The sequence below is a fragment of the Semicossyphus pulcher genome, unplaced genomic scaffold (genome assembly GCF_022749685.1).
Source record: "Semicossyphus pulcher isolate SPU_LCO1_2020_fin unplaced genomic scaffold, fSemPul1.0.p SCAF_20, whole genome shotgun sequence".
In the NCBI taxonomy this organism is placed as follows: domain Eukaryota; kingdom Metazoa; phylum Chordata; class Actinopteri; order Labriformes; family Labridae; genus Semicossyphus; species Semicossyphus pulcher.
Window position 1 is genome coordinate 21236467 of NW_027211694.1, and position 23966 is coordinate 21260432.

Genomic DNA, 23966 nt, shown 5'->3' on the forward strand with positions numbered 1-23966 from the left:
GGTAAAGTTTGTAGTAAGAGCGAGTCAGCTGAATGCAGTTTTTTAAGTTAAGTCCCAAAACTAAATTATGTTTATGTTCCTATTAAAACTTACTGCTTTGATACAAACCCGTGAGCAGGGCGGGAAGCTGTTGAAATGTCCCATCGCTGTTTTCAAAGTCGAAAGAAAAAGCAGGGAAATGAACAAATCTTTATCACTGCACCACTTCTTAATCAATCAGCAACAAAAAAGAAAGAAAAGTGAACATCCAGAGGGACTTTGGGCCACATGTCCAGGTGTAAAAACATTTGTTACCCCATTAGCTGCCGTTAGACAACAGCTTACATCAGCATTAAGTCACTTGTAAGGTACCTCTCTCCTGTTCCATCCATTATCTGTACTGCTTATCCTGTTCAGGATTGCCTGTCAATCACAGGGCTGACACATAGAGACAGACAATCTATCACATTCACACATTTCAGTCCCCAGTGAACCTACCGAGCATGTCTTTGGACTGTGGGAGGAAGCCCACACATGCACAGGGAGAACATGCAAACTCAAGACTGTGAGGCGACAGTGCAACCCACTGAACTACTATGGAGCCCACCCCTATTGAATCTGTAATATCTGCTAGAAAGTGGTTGAATGCTCACTTTAGCTGTCGTCTAACACTAGCTTAATGGGTTATTAAATATGTCTCACCTCGAAATATTGCCTGTTCGCTTTTCATCGTCTTCTCTGTTGCTGATCAGCTGGGAAGCAGTGAAATGAAAACGCTTTGTCAGATCGACTATGTTGTTGTGTGTGTTTTTGTTTTACTTTAGGCCTGCAGCTTCCCTTCAAGCAAACTTACCATGCATTATGCACACAAGGGGAGATGAAACTTCATCATACCATTACACCTTGAACTTTGACCCTGTTCTTACATCTGACTGTATCTGACAGTAAATGTCATTGTTGACTTTATGACCTGTACTGCAGCCAGTCAGCAGGGGGCGATAGAGAGGTTTGGGCTTCACTTTAAAGGAGCTGTCATGTCGTCCATCTTTTTATACACTCTGTGGTTTAAATATGTTTCAATACAATATAAAAATCAACTTGCAGAGACTCTGACATCACTAGTAATAGTGAAACCCGCCTCAATTAAATATCTGGCAATTATGTCATTAAGTAGCAGTTATGAATATGTAGGTGTCCTTGAATGCAACACTGTGTTTCTGCTTGCAACTGAACTCCAGGATCATACATCATGTCAAAAATGCTCTTTGATCGTCAAAGCAATATTTTTCTAAAAGTTTAGTTTCTGCCTTAAAATACCTGATTTATTACGATCATAAACCCAGAAAGATGTTTGATCGGAGGTGAAACCTGATGAAATGAAACATTAACACCACAGACAGATTTAAACATTTAAACCCACAGTTTTTATTTGGATCTAAAAACTATATTGACATGATTGACAACATAACCCGGCTCAGAAAAATCATTTCTAATAAAAAAAGAACAAAAATAAATAAAAAAGGATTATGTCATATTGTTGTGGTTAATGTAACTGTTTTAGAGCGTTACCACGGCGAGATGAGTAAACGAGAGTGAAAAGACGAGCTGGGTCTGACTGGATGAGGACTACGGTCACAAACACAAGGACACACCGAGGCTTCCCACGGGAGGCGGGGTCCGGCTGCTGCTGCTGACACCGAGGTCCATCTGTTCCTCAGGGGGAGATTATTTTAAGATGCACAAGGTCAACTGAAAGTTAACGATGCACAATGATGATCTCTGCAGCAAACTTAACGGATACAGTCTAAAAACCAACACGTCAGCAGCAGTGATTCAGTCTCTGTCTGACTGTGTGATGGCAGTAAAACATCGCAGGTAGACTCTTGTATTCTTACACCTGGACATATCTTTGGATCTAAATGACTAATAAGTACAATTAGTTTGTAATGGCTGCAGGGTAACACTTGGGTACTGCCCCCAATCAAAGTACATCCACGAAAAGTTCTTGTTTTTGCCTCTTACAGACTCAGATTGTTCTTAAGTGTCTGACAACATTACAGAAATGATCTCTACAATTATAGACCTTATCTTAAAGAGTAAGACTCTTTTTTCAAAACCAGAAACAGCTGTTACGGCGCTCTTTTCAAAGCCACCAAACTCCATTTAAAAAATCAGTTCTTTTACCTCACAGAACACAGGAGTTGCTTGTCTACTCTGCCTTGACTGGTTCGTGTTTTTTTATGAATGATATGTTTTTAATTGTTACTTCCGGTCCAACACAATATTTGTGCAACACACATTAACACAAAAAAGCTAACAAACTGACAGTGGTAGACTTCTGTGTTCTGTGCATTAAAATAAATGTTTTGTCTATGGAGTCTGGTGGCTTTGAAGAGGGCGATGTCACAGATGTTTCAGTTTCCAAAAAGCATCTTACTGTTTAACATTTTAATGGTTTTAAAAATTAGAGTAAAAAATATTTTTTTATGTTACATACATATTTAGTTGGTTCACATTAACCCTTTAAAAAAAGTATGTAATAATATGAACAAACTAACCGTTAGAGGCAGCAGTAGGAAGGTAAAATTACTGGTTTTGTCAGTGGGGTCTGGTTGCTTTGAAGAAGGCGATGTCACGGATGTGTCTGTTTTCAAAAAGCATCTTAATCTATAACATTTTTTGATAAGAGTAATAGTTTAAAATGTTGAGTTAATTTTTTTTGTGTGTTACACAAACATTTTGTTGATTCACAATGAACCCTTTTAAAAAACTGTAATAATATGAGCAAACTAACCGTTAGAGGCAGCAGCAGTAAGGTAAAATGTTTTGTCAGTGATGTCACAGATGTTTGTTTCCAACAGGCATCTTATTCTTTTCCATTTAAATACTTTTAAAACTTAAGAGTTAAAAAATGTTTTTGTGTTGCACAAATATTTTGTTGATTCACAATTAACCCTTTAAAAAAATATGTAATAATGTAAACAAATGAACAGTTAGAGGCAGCGAAAGATCAGCAACTCCTGTGTTCTGTAAGGTTAAATTACTGGTTTTGTCAATGGAGTCTGGTGGCTTTGAAGAGAAAGATGTTTCTAGCTAAAAGACAGCATTTTACCTCAACAAAATATATATCTACGTCTGTCGGGATCCTTTCTTTATTGTCAGACACTTAGAGTAACAACTTGAGCCTGTAAACGACAACAAAAGAGCTTTGAGTGGACGTCATTAGACATTGCAGACATGATCAAGGCTGAGGCAATTCCAAAACTACATGTACATATTAGTCATTTAAACCCATAAATATGGGGACTAGAAATAGGGCACAGGTTAAGAAATACTAAAGTTACCCTTTATACAAGCAGCAGAACCCACATCAGGAAGCCTTGATGCGTCGAAGGTTTATTGTGACTGTAACTTCCATCCAGAACATCAAACCATCGTTGGTGAGCTACACAGTAAAATCCAACCAGCCTTTAAAAACAGCCCACAGGCTTCCACTAACACACCGCCTCCACTCCTGCATGAACGGTTGGTGATGAGTAAAGACATCAATGTTTACCAAAAAAAAAAAGACATTGAGGGTTTACTTGTACATTTTTCCAAAAAAAAAAAAAGCATTAGTCACATTAATACAGAAATAAAACAAATGGCACATTGAATTCCTAATTTCAAAATAAAGTGGTGCTTGAGGAACTTTCTTACTGAGGAGACAAGTTAAATAAATTACTACCATAAACGTTACATACAAATCTGGAGTAGTATATACAAAGGAGTTATTAGACACAAAAAAAATCTACAATTTCAAATTTTATGTTCAACAAAGACAGCAGTAGAACCTTATTTTACATAGCAGGGCTTGTGTTAACACGTGTGGGTCTGAGTGGTTTGTGTGTCTGTGGAGGAGGGGGGTGAATAGAGGTGGGGGGGCAGTTTGACGAACAACTGACGTTAAAAAAAAGTGACTTGTTGTTTGAAACCTTCCAGGTAAACGTGCTGTTTCTCCAAACTCTCGAACAGACTCGACTGTGTACAACATTGGTGTCATCACAGGTGGACTTCTGACGGATGTCACACAGGTACATCAGACTCTGACACACCGAGTCCAAGTGAAGGTGATGAAACCTTGTATACATGTGACCGGCGCTCCATGTTTCAGCGTCATGAAAGGAAAAGTCTGGTAGCGGTTCTGACTAATGGGTCATGCTAAATTTGCATTTACTTTACAGTAGCTATATCTACTTCTTAAAGGGATAGTTCACATTTTAAAGAGAGGTTGTATGTTATACTTATCAATAGTGAGTGCATTACGTAATGGATCTGTACGGCCCCTGCTTGGAGAAGCCGGCCGGAGCACCATAAAGAAAGCTAAGCTAATGTACCGCTGTGGACATTGTCACAAGAAATACCTACATTAGCCACTTTAAAAAGTCCAATCAACTGAAGTGTACGCTATATTTTCGATTATTTTCAAAAACTGTTTAAGGGTTAAAAAAAGTGCCAAAGAAAAGGGCTGTCCGAAGTGAAGCAGAGAAAATAATCAAAAATATAGCGCAAGTAAAGCATGTGTCATAACCCCGTCTAAAGTGATACATAGCTTAGCTTCCGTGTCGGTGCTCCGGCCAGCGTCTCCAAACAGGAGCTGTTCGACCGTCTTCTACTGCACATAATACATTGCTATTGATAAGAAGCTCCTACAACCCCACTTTGAAGAACCTAAACTATCCCTTTAGATATAGGCTAGTCAAATTTTGCCATGTATGAAACAATGAGCATTAAATGTTTAGTAGTTCTGCCTGATAACAGCTGGTATGCTAGTTAGCTCAACATACAGCTACTTTTGGGTTAAGCTAGTTAGCTTAAAACCTTAAAGTGAACTAAGCGTTAGCGCAGGTCAGGAGTCAAAAGGCGTAGGAACAGTCGTTGCCTCGGTCTCTCTCCTCTGCTCTCTGCTAAGCTACACATTATAAGAACTTAACCGTCATGTACAAACAAATAATAATGTTTTATTTCTCTAATTTACAGCTTTCAGTAACGTAACCGTCGCTCCCTTTATTCGCTGTTTTACCTCGCTCGACTATCGCTGATCTTGTCGTTTGTCGATCTGGAGAAAAAAGGTCAAGCTTGATTGGTCTTTAACAATCAAGCGTTAAAACCTGCACATTTTAAGGCTTCTTTTGCTACACTGTAAAATAGATTAAAGGAAGAAAGAAAGTTTGATTTGTCTCTTTTTTGATGACTAATCAATGACCGGATCCACGACTCAAACCGTGATCCTATCTTAGCCGGGAAGTTGCCTGGGCTTACAAAACAAGGTTGCAGTTAGCTTCAGCAGCTAATGTAGGAGGTTGATGTCTGTGTTTATCAACAGTCAGATGTAAGACAAGCATGTGAAATGATTTGTATAAATATAACATAACCATTCTGTTGTTTTTAAGAGTCAACAAGTGCAAATGTAGCATGGCCCAAAGTCATCGATGACAATACCAGACCTTTCCTTTAACTAACACCCAGTATCCGACACTTGGAGCACCGTCGCGAGTCACTGTCCACCTCTATAAAACTGTAGTCTCTCTGCAGCATCCCATAACATCACTCTGTTCATTAGTATCCCTCCTCTTCATCTCCCACCTTCCAGATCTCCTTCTATAGATTGTTTTTAAGAAATCACTACAAAATAAATCCCTCCTTTTTCCTTCAGCGTCCCTTAAAAAATCTGAATGTTAATAGTGGTTGTACTGATTTTAAAAACACACAGGTGAAGAGCAGAGTTTAGCTTAGTGAGGGAAGTATTTGTCTACTTTGTAAACACTCTCAGTGAAAACTCACCGACACTCAAAATACCTGACAGACTGCGATTCCCCGACTGGCTCTCCTGCTTTGTTCTGTACGAATGATTCATGGCTTTCACAGTATTTCATCATCCCCACCTGCTGCAGAGGTGTGATGAGCGTTGATCTCTTTCTGGTATAAATTTGAGATTTTGGAAAAGAAAAGAAAATCCTTCATGAACCGTTGAGGAGCAGCCCCCCCTCCTCTTGCAGCACGTTCCTCTGAATTTCCTGCGAATGGGCGACATCAGGCAGCGAGGGTTGTTTTGGTCCGTCAATCCACCAGTCCATCTTTAGATTCTCTACGAGTCTGTATGTGGCCGCGCCGGCTGCAGCTCCTCCGTCATTCCTCCTGGAGTGTCTTAAAGGGCGGGTGGGGTTAGTAGGAGGGGGAGGGGGTTACAGGTGGAGGGTCTGGATAGATCTTCATGCTGGTCCGAGCTGCATAAATGCATCGACGTGCTTTGATACGCTTTGTTTGTCATCCAGCGCACATATTGGTCAGACTGTCGGGGATGTGAGAGGCTGCAGCTACGTGTGAGACGACAGCGAGTGGTTCTTCAGGGGACTTTTTTTTTTTTTTGTTTTCTTACTTTTATAACAAAAACACTGAAACGTTGTGACGCAAAAGGTTATTAGTTCAACACTAGCGAACGGAACGGAGCAGAAGTGGTGAAAGGCCCCGTCTCCTCTCTCCGCACTGCTCATTCGTTCCTGGCTGCATCGCTCCGTAAAGAGTCCCGCCTCCTCTCTTTAGGCGTCCGACAGGCAGCTCTGAACACTGTCCATCCACAGCTGTGCGTTCAGGCTGTCCTGGGCACAGAAGTTGTACACTCGTTTGGTCGTCTTGAGCTGAAAGAGGAGAGGGAAGGGAAAGAAAATTAATTCCAGCAATTTGCACACAAGACCAAGTATTTCCCCACACGGTGTCGTTGACCTAATGCTCGTTCTCGTTGGCTAAGCATCAAAGTGAGGTCTATTTATAGATCAGTCCTGAAACAGCTGGATGACAGCTCCGGTAACGGGCAGACCTTCGTTCTGTCGTCAGTCACACACTCACACACTCTCCTGTCAGTCTCTTGAAGCGGCCGCTTTAAGGACCACGGTACGATTTTCTCTGTTAGCATGTTAGCTAAGACTGTTAGCATTTTTAAGTCGATCTTGTTGGGCTCGCCGTCTTCAGAGATTACCCTCTGGGACACCGTATTTCTTGGCTTCTTAGCAGCTATTTAACGACTGCTGCATTGATAACCATTATCTTAAAATTAGCATCATAACTCCGCCTCAGTGGCTCAGCCTTTTGAGCCACTTTGTTCCGGACGATCACGTGTCTCTCCATCTTTCATCCCCCAGCCGCCGTAGATGTGAGTGACAGCTGGCCTCAGTCATGAGGGGTACACTCGCTTTACAGATGAGTCTACTGTTGTGAACGTATATTATTGCCTTTAAAAGTCTAGACCCCGAATATAAGACGGACTCACTTCTCAGATGTGTTTCAAGGAAAAAGAACCTGAATGAAGCGAAGACGAACTCACATCAAAGAAGGCTTTCTCCTCGATGTTTTTCGGCGCTCCCATGGTGGGCGTTCCTGGAATGACAGACTCCACGTCGGCCAGCTCGATCACTCCTTTACACTCCTTATCCTGCCGGGTCTCGTAGTATCGCAGCTGGGGATGAACGTGCAGCAGTTAGATACAGACAATTACAACAGCCTTAAAAACAGCCACAAACGCCTCTCCTTCTTACCTGATGCTTGGTCTTGTCCAGGACGAACCACCGCGGCTTCCAGGGTTTTAACAACGCACCTTTCTTAAAGAGGATGCCTTCAAAACTCCTGACGGGAGAAGATGAGAGCAAAACATTTAGGGATTATTACACTCATGACTCTCCTCTATATGCCTCAGAACAGCCAGTATGGTACAGACCTGTTCTCGCTCTCGGTGCTCTGGAACTGGCTGTACAGCGTGCTGGTGCTGGGCCGACCTGCGACGGGTGTGGAGGTGGCGCTGGCCTCGCAGTCCAGAGCCAGGTTGATGGAGGATCCCACCCCGCTCTCCTGCAGGTAGACGCCCTGAGAGCGCCGCTGGTGGCTCAGGTTGGACGACATCAGCAGCGAGCTGTTGAACGACGGCTGAGGAGGAAGGAAGAGCGTTTTCAAACATGCAGTTGACTTTAGGAGAGAAAAACAAGGTCTGCATTTCAAATAACGGCTTTTTAAAAGCTCTCTGCATTCAGCCATTTCTAAGGAACACGCTTTTCCACAGTGTCGTATTGGCTCTATTGGACTCTACTGTACTTCCTCTCTTTTTTCCCCATTGCGGTGTGTCGCCTGGTGTCTTCCACATGACACAAACACCAGCAGGAACTCCACAAAACTGACTGCAAACATACTGACTGAACTTCAGCTACGTTTGTTTATTTATTCATTAAAATATCAACGCTGTGAACGAGTATCTCAGCAGATTCTGTTGCCGTTGCAGACCAGTAAACTGAACTACAGTGTGGCGGAGGAGGTCGTGCAAGGTGACCCTTTTCCTTAGAGCGGTGATTGTCTGATAAATGAGTTGTTTGCAGTGGTTTAACTCCAGGCTTAGAAGTAGTAGTAGAAGTACTTTGCGAATCAAAAGCCAAAGAATAAAGTTTGAAGCGTTGCTGTATCTTGTGGAGGAAATGAGGCACAAACATGCAGACACTACAGAATGGTCCTTTAAGTTCGTAACAGCATTCTTATGTTTCACCACAAGATGCCAGCGAAGAACACCAGCCACCATCTGTCTATTTAAATAATGGAGAAAACATTCACTCAGCTGCTCTGAACAGACTCTGCCTTCAAGTCGAGCTTTGGATGCTGCAAAAAAAGATTCACTTGAACATGTCCGTCTCACCTTGCTCTCAAGTTTGGTCTCGGTTCTCTGCGTGTTCTTGATTTTGTCCCACGTGTCCTTCCACTTCTCCGACGTCTGTCCGAGCTCCGCCTCCAGACTCTGCAGGTCCTGCAGCAGCTTGGTGATGGCGTCGGGCACCACCTTGCTCAGGCTGTCGTAGCACGGCCACACGACGTGTCGCTGCGATTTGGGGCCGCTGCTGTCGGGTTTCTCCGGCGTCTCCTCTGCGACGCGCTCCTGCCGGCCCCTCAGCTCCCAGTCGTAGGACGGACCCTCGGACAGAGTCTCCTCCATGTAGAAGTCCCACACCTTCAGGTTGGAGATGAAGGTGTACGGCCGCAGCACCTGGAACACACAAACGACAACATATGTATGATTTTCATTTAATAAGCTAAACTTGAACTTAAAGCCTGTCAGGTGTGAGAGCAGCGTCTCACCTCCTCGTCTTCAGGGCAGAACATGTAGTTGTAGAAGATCGGAGTCTTCTTGTTCAGTCTGTCGATGTAGTCCCACACAGACTTACACACCTGAGGGCTCTTCCTCTCACCTTTCTCCTCGTACAGCACGCCTGCACACAAACACACAGGGCTTGTCAGGAATATACACACTGTATCCACGTCTCTGTGTGTTTCTGAGCACTGTTACACTTGTGTTAACAAATTGTTGTTACCCAGCTCTATGCGTTCGTAGTCTGAGTCGAGCAGGAAGGTGCGGAAGCGGTTGGACACGTAGTGGTACGCCAAGAACTTCAGGTAATACTGACTGAACTCAAACTCCATGGGGAACTGCAGGTGGATCTGAGGGAGAGACAGAGAGACAAAGGTCAGGGCTTGTTTAACATCATCTCAGAAGTCTTCCTCAGAAGCTGTTTGGAGAAGGGCAGGCACCAACAAAAAGTACTTGGCAGGGGATTAGATGAACCATCTATCTATCAAGGGCTAAATTTATCCTACCAGATCAGCAAACTTTAGGGCATTAAAGTCTTCGATCCCGTTCTTTGCCCTTCTGTCTATGAAGAAAATACTCTCCAGTTCAGAAATATGTGATGCTACAGCAGCATCTACGCTAACCTCTTATCATGCTGTATTAAAGGAGCAGTCCGCCCCTGGAAAAAACCACTGCCAGTCAAAGCTGGTGTTCTCTGTAATCGATAGAAGCAATAATATTTTAAATTGGCGCCATAGCTGTGGAGAAAGTTGTACAAACAGCTCCTGGTTTCGCCCATTCTACATTCCTACAACACCCAGCATGCATTGCACCCCTCCCGGGACAGAATCTGGAATACGACGATAATATTCCGGTAAAAAATCTTCAGGTCTGCAGTCGACATTTCAACCCTGACGATTTTGAAAGAGACATGACATCAGAGGCGGCGTCCTAGATTGAGGAAGTGTTGTTTAGCGAGCTCCCTGGTTTTTCAGGGCCCGTTGAAGAAGCGGATAGCGTCCTCTAAAGGCACAGAGCCAAATTGCTTTTTTCCCCCCAACCATAACGGCATCAGCTCCCCATGATAGCATTAAAGGAGTGAGAGTGAAAATCGGCAAACTGGCCCTTTAAGGGAGACAGCTGGCCTTTAGAAATAATGCATGTTGCATTGGCTTCACAGACCAGGAGGCTACGTCCACCTCTCAGATACAGTCTGTGTGCTGACAGCCACGGACCACATGGGTCCCTTTATGCTTGATATGATATCTGAAGACATGAAGGTCAGTCATAATATTTAGGCTGCATGCAGATGATCCATGCAGATGGCCAAGTTTACGTCGCACAGACCCGAACTTATTGACCTTCAATGCTAAAAATGTCTCTTAAGATGGAGATGTCCTGCAGGCTTGATTGTGCAAACGATTTTATTTGAAAAACACCGAAAGGAATGATTAACTTGAGTTCAGCTGATGGCGAGGAAACTGTGATTACTTGCTTCAAGTATCAATGACAGATTGTTGTCAGTGACACCTGGTTCCTCTTCCTATTCTTTATAAGGAACTCTGAGGCCACTGGAGCTAAATGAAGACACTTCCTGCATGTGATAAGAGGACAGAACACACGTCACTGATCCTCAAAACAGGAAATACATTTACACTAAAATGTAAACACACACGGAAGCGTCTTACATGTATATATAGTAAGAGGGAGGAGAACAGAAATACTCATTACACAATCTCTGTTAGTTGTGTTATCTCTCGTGCTTAAACTGATCTTCAATCAAAGCACAAACGATGTCACCTAGAAACCCAGGCTGTTACATTATTTATCTTATTCACTGCGTTTCTGTTGCAGCTCTGCAGACCCACCTGATGCACGCAGTCGAGGAACTGCAGGAAGACGGGGGTGAAGCCGCTGCTCTGGCTGCCCAGCGTCTGTGCTCCTCGGTGGCTGAATCTGTGACCGAACGACAGCCACTCCTTCTCCACCAGCAGCCGGAAGCCGTCGAAGGTTCGGTAGTAGGGATCCGACAGCAGCTGCACCAGAGACACCACCTGCACACACCCAACACGCCACAATCAGTATTCAATCAGAGGACAACTTCTATACATGAAGTTAAGTTTAAGGCTGTCAGTCTAACCTGCGTGGTGACGTCCCACCCGTCCTCCAGGCTGACCATGACCGACGAGCCTGTATCCAGAAGCTCCACCACCAGGACCGACACCTGCAGCACTCTGTGTAGCTGCACACACACACACACACAACACACACACACACAGTCAGTAAAAAGAACATGCGACAGTCACAAAATGAGCCGAGAGAAGCAGAGAGCACCAACCAGAGCCATCCACTCAGACTCCTCCAGGCAGCGCAGGAAGGTCATGTTGGGGTCAGTGGTCAGGGAGCTCGGCACGCAGGCCTTCATCAGCTTCTTGAAGCTGTTCTTCACCTGCCGCACGTCACACACCTCGATGGGAACCACCTCCCACTGCTGGAACGAGTCCTGCTTCCCGCCCTGAAGACAACACAAGTGAACACTGGTAACTCCCAACCAGGATGAGTACTTTCTCTGCTCTTTCTTTTTCTTTTTGTTAACATTTCCTTTTTCCAAGTTAAAGCCTGTTTTTAAACATGGGCCTATTTTTTTTTGTTTTACATTATTTAGTGTCTAAATGGTATAAAAAGTTTTGGAATCCCTCCATTTTATTGTCACGGACAGGCTCAGATTGTTATTCTAAGTGTCTGACAACATTACTGAAAGGATCCCTACTATTATAGACATTTCTGTTTAATAATAAGATGTTTTTGAAAACCAGAAACAGCTGCTACATCGCTGTTTTCAGAGCCACCAGACTCCATTGACAAAAACAGCCATTTTACCTTCCTAAACTCGGGAGGTGCCGGTCTACTGCTGCCTCAATCAGTTAGTTTATTTGTGTTAAGATGTGACTTTGGTGCCGTAAAGCTCCTTCGCTGGTTATGAAACTTTGAATTTATTCTGATAACTCTGCATGATCTACAAAAGCAAACCTGAACATCAGCGACAAGATCGATTATTTCTACATAGTTATTTTTAATGCCGGAAACTGCTCCTTAACTGCATCTATTAACTGCACGCTGCCTTTGTTTACATTTTCCAGAGCAAAAATTTTAAGTGAGTGATACATATGACTGTGAAAGAAAGCAGGATGAGAGTTTTTGTTAAAAACCACCAATTAAGCATGACCGGGACCAAAGCAGCAAAGAGGTAAGAGGTACAGATTGGTCCACAGGGGGCGCCAAACACAACCTGAAAGTTCCTCAGCTTTAAATGGTCAGTGCTGATCCAAAACAAACATACAGTTTGTTTATGTAACTAATCAGGACCGGTGTAAACTAGCAACTGATGTTCTGCAGTGTGAGAGTCTGGAGAGAGCAATTTAACGCCTGTTGGATCTTACTATAAAAGAAAAGGTGTTTGTACTGTTGTCAGACACTTAGAATCATCTGTCATGATAAGAACACTGTACTTCGATCTGCCTCATCTGCCCCCTAATATAACTGTGCAGCCGTTACAGCCAGTGTTGCGGCTTCTGGCTAAAGAGATCTACTGGAGCATTTCCAAAGGTTTTTGGACCCATTCATTATTAAGACCCCAAAATATTTAAAAACATGGTATTCAGTGTATCTTAGGTTACCTTGAGCTGGGCCTTGTCTCCAATGATGTAGAGGTAGGCCCTCTGTTGCCGGAGAAACAGAGCCTCGCTCGGTCCTCCGTTAGGCTGTGGAGACTCTTTCCCTGCCAGACGCGTCCCCACGTCTGGGTTGTAGGCACTTAGACGCCCGCTGCCCCGGATACTGCCCCATTTACCTGTCGTAACAGACACACACAGACAAAGTAGAGTCTTAAAAACAGACTAAAACTAATCCTCAAACCTCACGTGGAAGTCAAAAGCGTTAAAGGATCATTCCGCTTTATTATAAATTATCCTTTAAAACATCCACAGCTACTTACACAGCCATGCTGGTAAACAAGGCAGAAATGACTGAAGAGTACCCAGTCCAGTTAGCTAGAGCTAGCTAAAAAACAGCTACATTATGATGAAACTCTGACAGAGAGAAGAATCAAACAGAAACAACAAACAGGACGTCAGACAGCAGAGCTGCAGCATGCACACACAGCAGCTCTGTGATCAACACAGGCAGCAACGACAGACCATTAGTCCGCAGAGACAGCACACTATCAGGAACCACGGCAAACACACTGACGCTACTGGGAAAGAGATCTGATTGGTTAGACAGGAGTGAAGGGAAGGGAGGGGGCGTGACCTACTGTACCTCTAGGAGGGTTCCTGGCCTTGCCAGACACTTTGGGCTGGGAGAGGGAGATGACTTTCGCCCTTTGACCCAGAGCTGAGGTCAAATGACAGAGACGGCGAGTTAAACAACAACGCCACACAGTGGAGGATGGTTTCAAACAAACTGGTCCTGGTCCAGTCCCAGTTTCACTAACAGATTTAAAGGGAGTATGTTTAAACTTGGGCCCTATTCTTCCATATTATCAGGGTCTAATAGGTAGAAAAAGTTTTGGATGAGCTCCAGTAGATTGATTCAACCGGCAGAGGGGAATCAGACTGTACTGGCTGCAATGTAACACCTGCAATGTGCCTGATCAAAGTATGTTCATTAAAAGTTCTTGTTTATTTCACTGACAGGCTCAGATTGTTACTCTAAATGTCTGACAACATTACAGAAAAGGATCCCTACAGAGATAGACCCATGAAGAGGAAGAACCTTTATCTAACAGGAAGCAGCCAATGCATCGCCCTTTTCAAAGCCACCAAACTCCATTGACAAAAACAGTAATTTAACCTTAAAAAAGTGTTGATGGTGTAACACTGCCTTGATCAGTAAGTCTGATTGTGTAGTTGTGTGACTTCAGATGGCAACTTCTGATCCAACACAATATTTATGTAGCACACTACAACACAAAAAAACTAACCAAACAAGGCGGTGGTAGTCGAGCAATGTGGCGTAAAATAACTATTTTTTCAATGAAGTTTGGTGACTTTGAAAGAGCAATTTAAGGTCTCTTTCTGGTCAAAGAAAGGGGAACTTCCCTGAATAAAAATGTCAGACTTTAAGACTTTAAGAATAACAATCTGAGCCTGTCAGTGCCAAGTAAAAGTGATGCAGGCATGGATTACACTGCAGCCCATTTTGCAGCAATCAAAAGCAATTCCAAAACTTTTGCACCTTTAAGTCATTTAGACCCCAAAGTGTGTTATCATAGAGCCCAGGTTTAAAATGCTGTAAATACCCTTTAAGACTGTAAACATGATTCACACATTTTGTTTTGAAACCAGGACTCTAAGAGACCAACTAAAGCTAACAGCAACTACAGGAGCAACATCAGGACACACAGACGTGTCTCACCTCCTCTGCTGAAGGTTCCAGGAACGTCCTCCTTCGTTCCCATCACCTGCTTCATCAGAGCGCCGATCTTCGGCTGCCTCAGCTTATCTGACGAGTCTGCGGAGAGAAGAAACCGTCAGCTCTGTGATCAGCGAGGCTCCTCTCGCAGAAACGTGTTACATCAGTGTGTCAGTCCACCCACCTGAGGTGCTCATATGTGTGGAGGTGAAGCCGCTGAGTGTGTTCCTGCCGCTGCTCTCGCTGTAAGAAGGCATGGAGCTGATGATGGCCTGCAGGTACTTCTCCTGCTCTAGACTGGTGGAGTCTGCCTGGGAGGGCACTGTAGGGAAAAGAAAACACATGTTTCAGGTAACTAATATGTTTGTTTTAAGTTAAAGGTACATTCAAGTGGCTTAACAGCTGCTGAAGAAACGGCAGACAAGAATGTACGATCCCTTTACTCTTAAAGGTGGATTCCTGTATTTTTATGAATGGGATAAATTATTTCTATTATTATAAATTATTTATAAACGTTTTAGAGTTGCTCCAGTAAAAGCTTTTTTTAAAAACCAAACTCCACTGATAAAAACAGTAATTTTACCTTGCAGAACACAGTAGTTACAGGTCTACAGCTGCCTCGACAGGTTAGTTTGTTATTGTGTGTTATTGTGTGACAGATGTCTTTAATGGTTAGATGGAATCCAACACATTGTTTAATAACACAAAATAACTCGGTGGATGCGGCAGCGAGAGAAAAGCAACGCATGTGTTCTGCAAAGAAAAATTAGTTTTTTTAAATGGAGTCTGGTGGCTTTCAAGAGAGCGATGTAACGTCTGTTTCTGGTGCATCGTACTGAAGCCTATTTGGCTCCTGGCTGAATCATTCTACTGGAGCAATTTCAAAGCTTTTTGCACCTTTTAGTTATAAAGAGCCCAATATATGTAAAAAAAAACAAAAAAAACTTGGGCCCAGGTTCAAGATGACCAGAAATTGCATTTAATTGCTTGCATATTTTTCCACGTTATACCCAAATAAATACAAACTGTTACCCTGTTTTTTGTACTCCTAACTAATCTCACTCCTCCACTAAAGGAGCTCTGAGGGTAAAGTCAAGGCAGCTAACATTTAAGGACTGTGATTGGCGAGTCATGAGTCAATCCGAACGACTCTTTTAACTGATTCGGGAGTCACGAGTCCTCATCCCCACAAAATCGTTCACCGACTCACCCCTCGTACCCGCTACTAGCCACTGCATACTACGAATCTGAGGCAAGACCACCGTATAAGCCTCGTCCTGTGAGTAAAACAACCACTTCTGCGCTTGTTTCAACTGAACTACTCGCTCCCACAGTCCGGCACCCGGGGCTCGCTCCCTGCCCTGAGCTGAAGGTCTGACTCGAGTTACACAAATCATTCACTGACTCGCTCAGGTCACAAAAAGCATTTTTCCGCACACAATCATGGGAAAACGAGCGACACACACCCCGCTAATAGACTCGCTTCACTATCAATCAGAAGAGCCGCACCATTAAATTTAACGCATGCTCTATGGGCACTTGGGCCGGTGGGGGATTCAAGCTCAGGGTAACGGACTCGGGTGACTCTCTTTAGTGAGTGACTCACACAAACTGGAGTTAGTAAAAAGAGTCGAACCTCCCATCTCATCTTTTAATTGTGTGAAGCAGGACATGAAGCTTGCAGAAAGAATTTCAAATTGTCATCCTATCAGAAATGTTGATGCCTTAAATACACTTTTCTTTTCTACCTGAAGAAGGGGCGTTCGGGGACTTGAAGAAGCCCACCACCCCTTTCGCGTGGAGGCCTGCAGACCGCAGGAGGACGGCCTTGGTCCGTGAGTTCCTCCAGCAGACCACTGGGAAGCGATTCTGCCGGTAGCAGCGACAAATTCTCTGGAGGGTCGTGTCTGGGATGCTCTGAGGCACAATCAGCAGGCCGGGGTAGCTGGGGACGCACACACAGACACACACACATCTTATTAAGCACAACTGTCCACACATGACTCCAAGCTCTCACGTCCAGCTCTGTCTGTGTTGCCTCTCACCTCCTGCAGACGGTGTACATGCGGTTGACAGTTGAAATCCTGAAAGGCTCGTTCTTAGAGCGCGTCAGGCTGTTACTGAGCGTGCCCAGTCCAAGCCGCTGGTAGTCTCGACAACAGGCACGCTCCACAACGTTGCTCATCGTCTGTCTGTCGGATGAGCGGATGGTGGAGGAGAGGGTGAGGGAGCTCTGGTCCACTTCTTCTGAAACTGTGGAGGGAAACAGGAGAACTTACTACACGGCACACATCTCTAACAACGAGGAGACTCATTTAAAGGACAACAGGTGAGCTGACGCTTAATGACACCTGGCTCAGTGACAGAACATTTCGAACAGAATACAACAGTGTAAAAATCTTACTACTGTGATTACCTGAGATTTCATCCTCGTCCATCTCCGACTGGAAGCTGCTCCTGTTCTCCCACGTGGGCGGAGAGTACTTCTTCCTGGTCACATACTGCCGCCCGATCGTCCTCTTTGCACTCTTCACCAGGTTTTTAGAAAGCGTCCTGACAAGAAAGAAAAGAGGGAGAAGGAAAAGGTTCAACATGATTAAAGTGATAATCTCGAAGATCTCAGTTTTGTTCTCTTTGGCGGCACCTATGGTGATTAACGGTAATTGCAGGAGCACACTTCCCAGATATCCAGACAGTGCTGCATGTGTGACGTCCACGGTCGGCTCCGGTTGTAACTCTTGATTTTCCTGGCTGACGGTCACTTTCCTTTTCAGACTGTTTGTCTTCATCTGAGTGTCGAGTTTGTTTCTTCTTCTTTGGATTTTCACTTCTTGTTGAAGTTGTATCTGTAGTCATCCATCTTTTCTTTGTTTGTTCAGCCATAGTAGATTACTGTTTACTCGCAACACTTGCAGAGACCGGAGAAGCAGCCACTTAGCTCCGCCTACCCTCTCTGGCAGACCAACCACTGCTGCTGGGTCACTAACTGGGGCTGCTTTCTTGCAGAGTCCACTTCCTGTTTTTAGCACACAAACGTCCCGCTCCCGCTGACAATGAGCTGATTCTGACTTTGTGCATAATCAACAGCCATGCATTCACGGGTGTGTAGCATGCCACAACCAGAGTCAGTATAAATAAGAGTGAAGGGAGTTTTTTTTTTAGCACACACACACACACACACACACACACACACACACACACACACACACACACACACACACACACACACACACACACACACACACACACACACGCACAGTGCAGAGATGGAAACAACAGGGCCGATAAAACTGCAGCCACATTTTCCATTTATGAATAATTCATGAAAGCTTCTCTCATGCTCCTTTCATTCTCCAGAAAAGAAAGAGGGGAGAACTGTGTGTGTGTATGTGTGTGTGTGTGTGTGTGTGTGTGTGTGTGTGTGTCTGTGGTCAGGGGTTGGAAGGAGTTGCTGAGACTATGAATAAAGAGGGAACCGATTCACATGGTGGTTAAACCCGAGCATGTACCAATAAAATGATCAAAAGACCAACGTTTGAGGCGACATAACGTCACTGAAAGATTCCTCCTGAGGTCATGCAGACTCAAATCATGATTAGAAACCAAAACAGAGGAAGTTAGAGCAATTTTTTCAGTTGGAAATTAAACATTATGTTTGCATCTTACAGTGTGGGTGATATGAAGCCAGAACTCAGAGCTGAAATGCAGCCAGTGGGAAGAAATCGCTGCTCTCTTCTCGCTCTCTGCACACCTGAGAGCTTTCATGTTTCCACTCTCACACTTAGTGCACTGTGTCGTGACCGAGGTGACTCCGAATGCATGCACACGAATCACATCACATGCAACACAAGAAACTCCACATCCTGTTCCTGAAGGTGGCGTCACTCCTTTGGGAGAGCTACCCTCTCAGTTACACGACACACTGTAACAGCTTCTGACCTTCAGCCTGGTGAAATATGAGGTGAAAGTTCTCGAGCTCAACTGGGTAAATAGGGCAAATATGACAGCAACAGCTGTGGAAGCTGTAAATTAACAGATGTAAATAGAAAGTTACAGATGTGAGGCTTCGTCTGTGTCATTCTGTGAGGTCAAAGCCTGGAATGATTTAGCAGCTTGTTTCTCTGATGGATGGTTCCTTCGAGCAGAATGGGGTTTCTCTTGCATTTAAAAATAGGTGGTTCCTTACTTGAGCGACTGGTTCTTGTCCTTGGTCTTGTGCTCCACCACCATCTTCCCGCACTGACCCACAGTGAAGGCGAAGGTGCCCTGGACGTGCTGGGGATAGCGCAGTTTGTGCATGTGCTTCCTGAAAACCTCAGCCAGGTCTGACGCCACCTCCTCGTCGAACGCAATCTTTATCAGCTACAGACGGACAGAGAGCAGAGACAACATGTTTACAATTGAATAGTTGTGTTGTATTTACACCAAAAGCAAATGGGGATTATTTGTCTTTATTTTTGTTGATTAAACACAAAATCGCACTTCCAGATAAGTCAGAAAACCAAGCCAACTTGCCAGAATTCATGAAATCATTCACAGTGGCACAAAGTAGATTTTACTTCCTTCTCCTTTCCCGACAGTGCATCGCACAAATTTGATGTTCGTGTTGAAATATTTCAAATTTGCATCTTTGCATGGACTTGTGAGTAATCGCTCCAGGAAAGAAGTCGCTTTCCTTTCAGTCCGAAAACACCTTAAAGCTTCTGTGAGTTCCTTTTGTGTCGATCTTGGTGCCCCATGTGGACAAGGCAGTGTGTCTTATCTATTTGCTGAAGTGTTTTCTGACTAAAAAAACTCCTCCTGCTTTATTTTAACAGCCTCACTCACTGTGAACATTTGGCGTGGAAAGTGTAATACTTTCCATGCCAAAGGTTCACAGCACTGTTAATCGCCTCGTCTGACCCGGAGGCAGCAGTGAGAGGCATTCAAAGTAGAGAAAAACTTCACACATCTGTTTCAGGAAAGGTGCGTAGGAGAGTAAAAATCCATCAAAAATACGAGTAAATCCCACGCACTGTCTAACCTCCAGAAAATACTTTTATTTGCTCGCATTGTTCGGTGCTCAACCTTCGTCAGGCAAGTAACAGACATTAAAAATAACTGTATAGATAAAGTTAGAATTCTTCCTGGTGGTCTGGTTTGCTTTTGTTGATGCATCAGTATTCATTTCTGTTTCATAAGCAGCTACAAACTCCTCACAGCAGCTTTAAAAAGGACTGGATATTCCTGATAGGAGTTGAGAGCATACCTGGAAGGTGCAGGAGCGCAGCTGTAGCCCCTCCTGGATGTACTGGTCCATGGGTAAATTGACTGAGATCCTCTTCTCTTTCGTCAGAGAGGCGATGGGGAACGAGCGAGTCATCACCTGCTCACCCACTGCAGGAGGAAGACACACAAGGCAAAGAGCAGGGGTTAGAGGACCCCCACACACAATGGAGCTCAAGCCTTTCGAATGTGTGTGTGTATCATCTCTTACCTAGTGGGTCGGTAGGCGTGCCCCTGAAGATGAGCCGGTAGGTGGTGAGGAAGATGGCGCCCTCAGCAGGAAGCAGAGGCGGACCTCCCATCAGCCCCGTGGCCTCCTCCCGACCGTCCGGGATCAGGTGGACCCGCATGGCGTCCATCACCAGCTCCTCGCCGGGCAGGAGAGTGGGCCTCAGCAGCTTGGGCTGCAGAGACACACAGAGAGAAGGAGAGGAGGAGAGGAGGAGAGGAGGAGAGGAGGAGAGGAGGTTAATGATGCAGCAGGGGAAACAGGAGGAAGTGAAATGAGATCCACATGTTGGTGCTAAAACAAACTCCACTTTCAAACTCTCTTTATAAAGATTGTTTACCCAAATGACTCATACAACACAATTATATCAAAACCTGCAAAAAAACAAGATTTTCCCATAAAACAGGATCTCTGCCTGATGTTTAAGAGAACATTGTTCACACAATTATACCCAGCTGGATGATAACTGTGCAGAAACATATATTTAAATAAAACAGACGATACTAGCTAACATTATTCCTCTCTAACACGGCAACATGCAGCTCTATTCAGATGTGGTTTAACACAACTGTAAAATGTTAGATCCAAAATAATAAGCAGTTATGCAGACCTACAGGGTATAAAGGTGTAAGTATTGAGCTATTGTGATGCTGTATTGATAGTTTATATGCGAAGATTTCTTATATTGGATTTATTTGATTTCATAAAAGAAGTTTTAGGAAAAAAGTTTGTAGGGCTGCAACTAACCACTCTCTCGATGTCATCGATTATCGAAGGGATAAATCGACTAATCTGATGTATTGCACAATGACTTGATGGCTCTTATTTCGCTCTCAGCTTTAAATGTAGTTTGCAGTTCTTTTAAGCATGTTCTCACTAACAATAAAGACAATAAAAATGACGTCTTCATTCAAAAATATGTCTTTAATAAACTGTGCTGCTGATTTGCCTCCTACTGATACAAAACAGAAATTAAAAATCCAATTTTTGTCCGTTTAAAACCCACGACTGACAAAGTGCTGATAGAAGAAATAAATCAAATCAAGTATCAGCTTTTTCTGTAAACAATGGACAGGCAATAAAATAAATCTTTGCAGCGTTGAGGGTGAACTGCTCCCAGACTTTAAAGGTTAAGGACGCGATGGTGTTGCATCGACCGCTGTGTTTTGTTTACCTGTCGCTTCCCGGTCGCTGTTTGGCCTGCACAACTCTCAGCAGAGATAGTAAGGATGTGAGATGGCTCACCCCTTAGCAACTCCAGAAAAAAGTGCGCAATGATGTCACCGACATTAACCACATGTTGCCAACTAATTTTATCCGCGATTTTTGTCCATCTTGTCGACTTATTGCGCACCCTTATCAGATTGTATGCTAATGCTAGTTTATTCTTTCTACTTTAACAGTTTTTCTAAATTAAATCGTACCCATGTATCCTGATACATATTGCGTCGCTTAATATTTGCCAATACACAGCCCAAGAAGGTTTGCATTTCCAGACCAAACCACTGCACTCATCAGAATCTCATGCTTTCAGAACCATGCCGAGGATCCTGGATCAGATTAACGGCACTATTTTGAAGATAAAATGACAGAGGCTAACATTTAACTGATTCTACTATTGTTGCATGATTGTAGCAAACCGTGGTATACGGTGTCCTTATAAAAAGTGTTTTGAACTGTCTCAGAGGATCCAAATACTCGGAACAAGACTCTGTAATCAGCATGACGCTGCGTTGTCCTTTGGCCTCTAACATTACTTCCTGTCCCCCTGGAGAGCTTCCTAAGGAACTCCACTTCTGACAGAAAATGAATTACAACTCTGCTACCCAGTTTCATAATCTGTTACACAACACCTAATGTGGCACACGTCCCCATTCCAGCTGCAGTTACACAGCGAGGAAAGGGGCCGAGTTTCCTCTGTAGGCACTTCACAGCTGACACATCTATAGCAGCAAACTGTACACAGTAGGACGTGAACTCACATGCTTCAACAAAAATGCTGACAGGAAGTTGTGAGAGCAAACGAGGGAGACGATGGAGAGGAATCAGCTCACGTGGGAGGACACTACCGGAGCGCTGAGCATTTAAATGTTTCACTCAAGTCTTTAGCTGAACGACGAAACACGTCACATCATGCTCAGCGCAGCCGCCGTCCCTCTCCAGCACACAGCACGCACCCTTCACACAGAAGGCACTCAGGGGAGAGAGCAGTCACCCAGCATGCACTGCTCAGGCGTGCAGTGAGTCACACGCTTCTGTCTCTGGAGGACAGACGTACCTGCCGTGACACTGTGAGCCTGAGCTGTAGGGATTGGTGGAGAGGGGAGTGGGCGGGGCTGGCAGGGGTTCGCGTGGTCTTTGTCCAGTGGGATGTAAAAATAGGATTTGTTTACCTTTTGGATCGGAGGGAGCCTCTTACTCTCCCTGTGGACTGCGTCTAACGTCTCGATGTGCATCTGAACGATATCTGCAAAGACGGAGGACAAAAGTGACAGATTTTTTATGAGGTTTGGTGTGATGCTCGCTGAGAGGTCAGCAAGTGTGAGAGGTTTCGATGCCTACATACCTGGTATCATGGCGTGGAGAGCCTTCAGGTGCTCGTTGGTCACTCCGCTCTCGTTGCACACTTTGTCTACGAAGCGGTTGATAAAGCGGACGACAGAGTTTGCAACGTCTGAGCTCTCAGCATCCTCAAAGCCGCTCTCTGTGTCGTAGCTCTCCGCCATGCTGCCTGCAATACTGCAAAACACGAAACAGAACTGCTTTGAAAAATTCATGGTGCACAGCTTCAGCACAAACACATCACTATGTGGTCTGAGCATCCTTGATGATGAAGTGTAAATTAAACCTCTGAAGGTCGACAGCTGATGTTACCTGTTTGTGACGTAGCTGTTGCTGACGCTCTCCACGTCTCCGAGGCCGGAGCTCCTCAGCAGCCGGTTCTTGCTGGTGTCGAGCGGCAGCAGCAGGTAGCTCATCCTGTTGGCGTAGTGGATGGCCTGGCTGAACACGGTGCTCTCCTCCTTCTGCACGCGCTCCGCCTGCATCTCCTTACTGAGCGTGGGCCACAGCCGGTTCTGCTCCGACGCCAAATCCAGGGCGCTGATTTCCCTCCCGCTGCCTGACCCGTCCTGCTGCTCCTGAGAACAAATCAAAGGAGGTTCATTCATGATTAATTATCTCAAGAACAAACTGACACTCTGCTCAGCGGGCTGGGAGGATGAATCATTAGTCTGAATGCTGCGTAGGCGGATTTAAAGACCATCATCCATCACTTGTGGTAACTTTTAGGTGCTCACAGAGTTGTTCTGCTGCCCTCCCTCCGTCTCCAGGTACAGAGCTCTGATGTGGCTCTGGACGTCGCTGTAGAACATGGCTTCCCAGAACTGCATGGTGGTCCACACCATGTGCTCCTGAACGCAGCTGTAGGCGAACTGAGTGATGCCCGCGCCCAGTTTCTGTCACACAAACACAAGAAGAGATTTTAATGAGTGACAAAAGACTTTAAACGTAAGAGTTCATGTTCAGGATGTAAAACCAAGAGAGCTGTGGTTTATGTTATGTAGTGTTGGTGATGAACTCACTCTGCAGAAGGCCGTGACCAGTGGAAGGAGCGCAGCAGCAATACCGTGTTCATCCATGTGTGAGCAGTCCTGAGCAGAAACAGATCAGCAATCGTGTTAAAACTTGCAAACCATAAAAAACAGTGTGTAATAAATATTTAAAGACCTCAGATTGGCAGGTTTGAGACGTCACAAACCTAAGGAGCCAGTCCCATTAATGGACGGGGTGACGCTGTGCATATCATTATGTGTAACCTATGGCAACCACTTCGGCGACGCACGAGCCAGCTGTAACCGTCATCGTAATTTTTGTAAACTCACTACTGACTACTAACATGAACACTACTACTAATGACTACATTTCAAGCTTGCTAAGTTTCAA

General features: G+C 44.5%; 1 protein-coding gene across 3 annotated transcripts in view; it reads right to left on the reverse strand.

The window, feature by feature from the left end:
* Positions 1-1380: 1380 nt before the first annotated feature.
* The window catches only part of sbf1 (SET binding factor 1), a 74807-nt gene continuing 52221 nt past the window's right edge, over positions 1381-23966 (reverse strand). For 2 of the 3 annotated variants that reach the window (XM_069670932.1, XM_069670931.1), the window contains 25 exons: positions 23606-23674; positions 23321-23479; positions 22896-23161; positions 22588-22760; positions 22415-22488; positions 20004-20196; positions 19776-19903; positions 18714-18889; positions 16944-17080; positions 16573-16780; positions 16276-16472; positions 14712-14849; positions 14531-14626; positions 13433-13507; positions 12793-12965; positions 11454-11630; positions 11256-11357; positions 10984-11169; positions 9360-9486; positions 9127-9257; positions 8690-9034; positions 7730-7935; positions 7551-7638; positions 7340-7471; positions 1381-6656 (listed from right to left, as the gene is read on the reverse strand). In XM_069670932.1, coding sequence (XP_069527033.1) covers positions 6558-6656; positions 7340-7471; positions 7551-7638; positions 7730-7935; positions 8690-9034; positions 9127-9257; positions 9360-9486; positions 10984-11169; positions 11256-11357; positions 11454-11630; positions 12793-12965; positions 13433-13507; positions 14531-14626; positions 14712-14849; positions 16276-16472; positions 16573-16780; positions 16944-17080; positions 18714-18889; positions 19776-19903; positions 20004-20196; positions 22415-22488; positions 22588-22760; positions 22896-23161; positions 23321-23479; positions 23606-23674 — 3855 coding nt within the window. In that variant the 3' untranslated portion in view covers positions 1381-6557. The remainder of the gene's footprint in view (positions 6657-7339; positions 7472-7550; positions 7639-7729; positions 7936-8689; positions 9035-9126; positions 9258-9359; positions 9487-10983; positions 11170-11255; positions 11358-11453; positions 11631-12792; positions 12966-13432; positions 13508-14530; positions 14627-14711; positions 14850-16275; positions 16473-16572; positions 16781-16943; positions 17081-18713; positions 18890-19775; positions 19904-20003; positions 20197-22414; positions 22489-22587; positions 22761-22895; positions 23162-23320; positions 23480-23605; positions 23675-23966) is intronic. The other variant, XM_069670933.1, reaches the window with a different exon arrangement.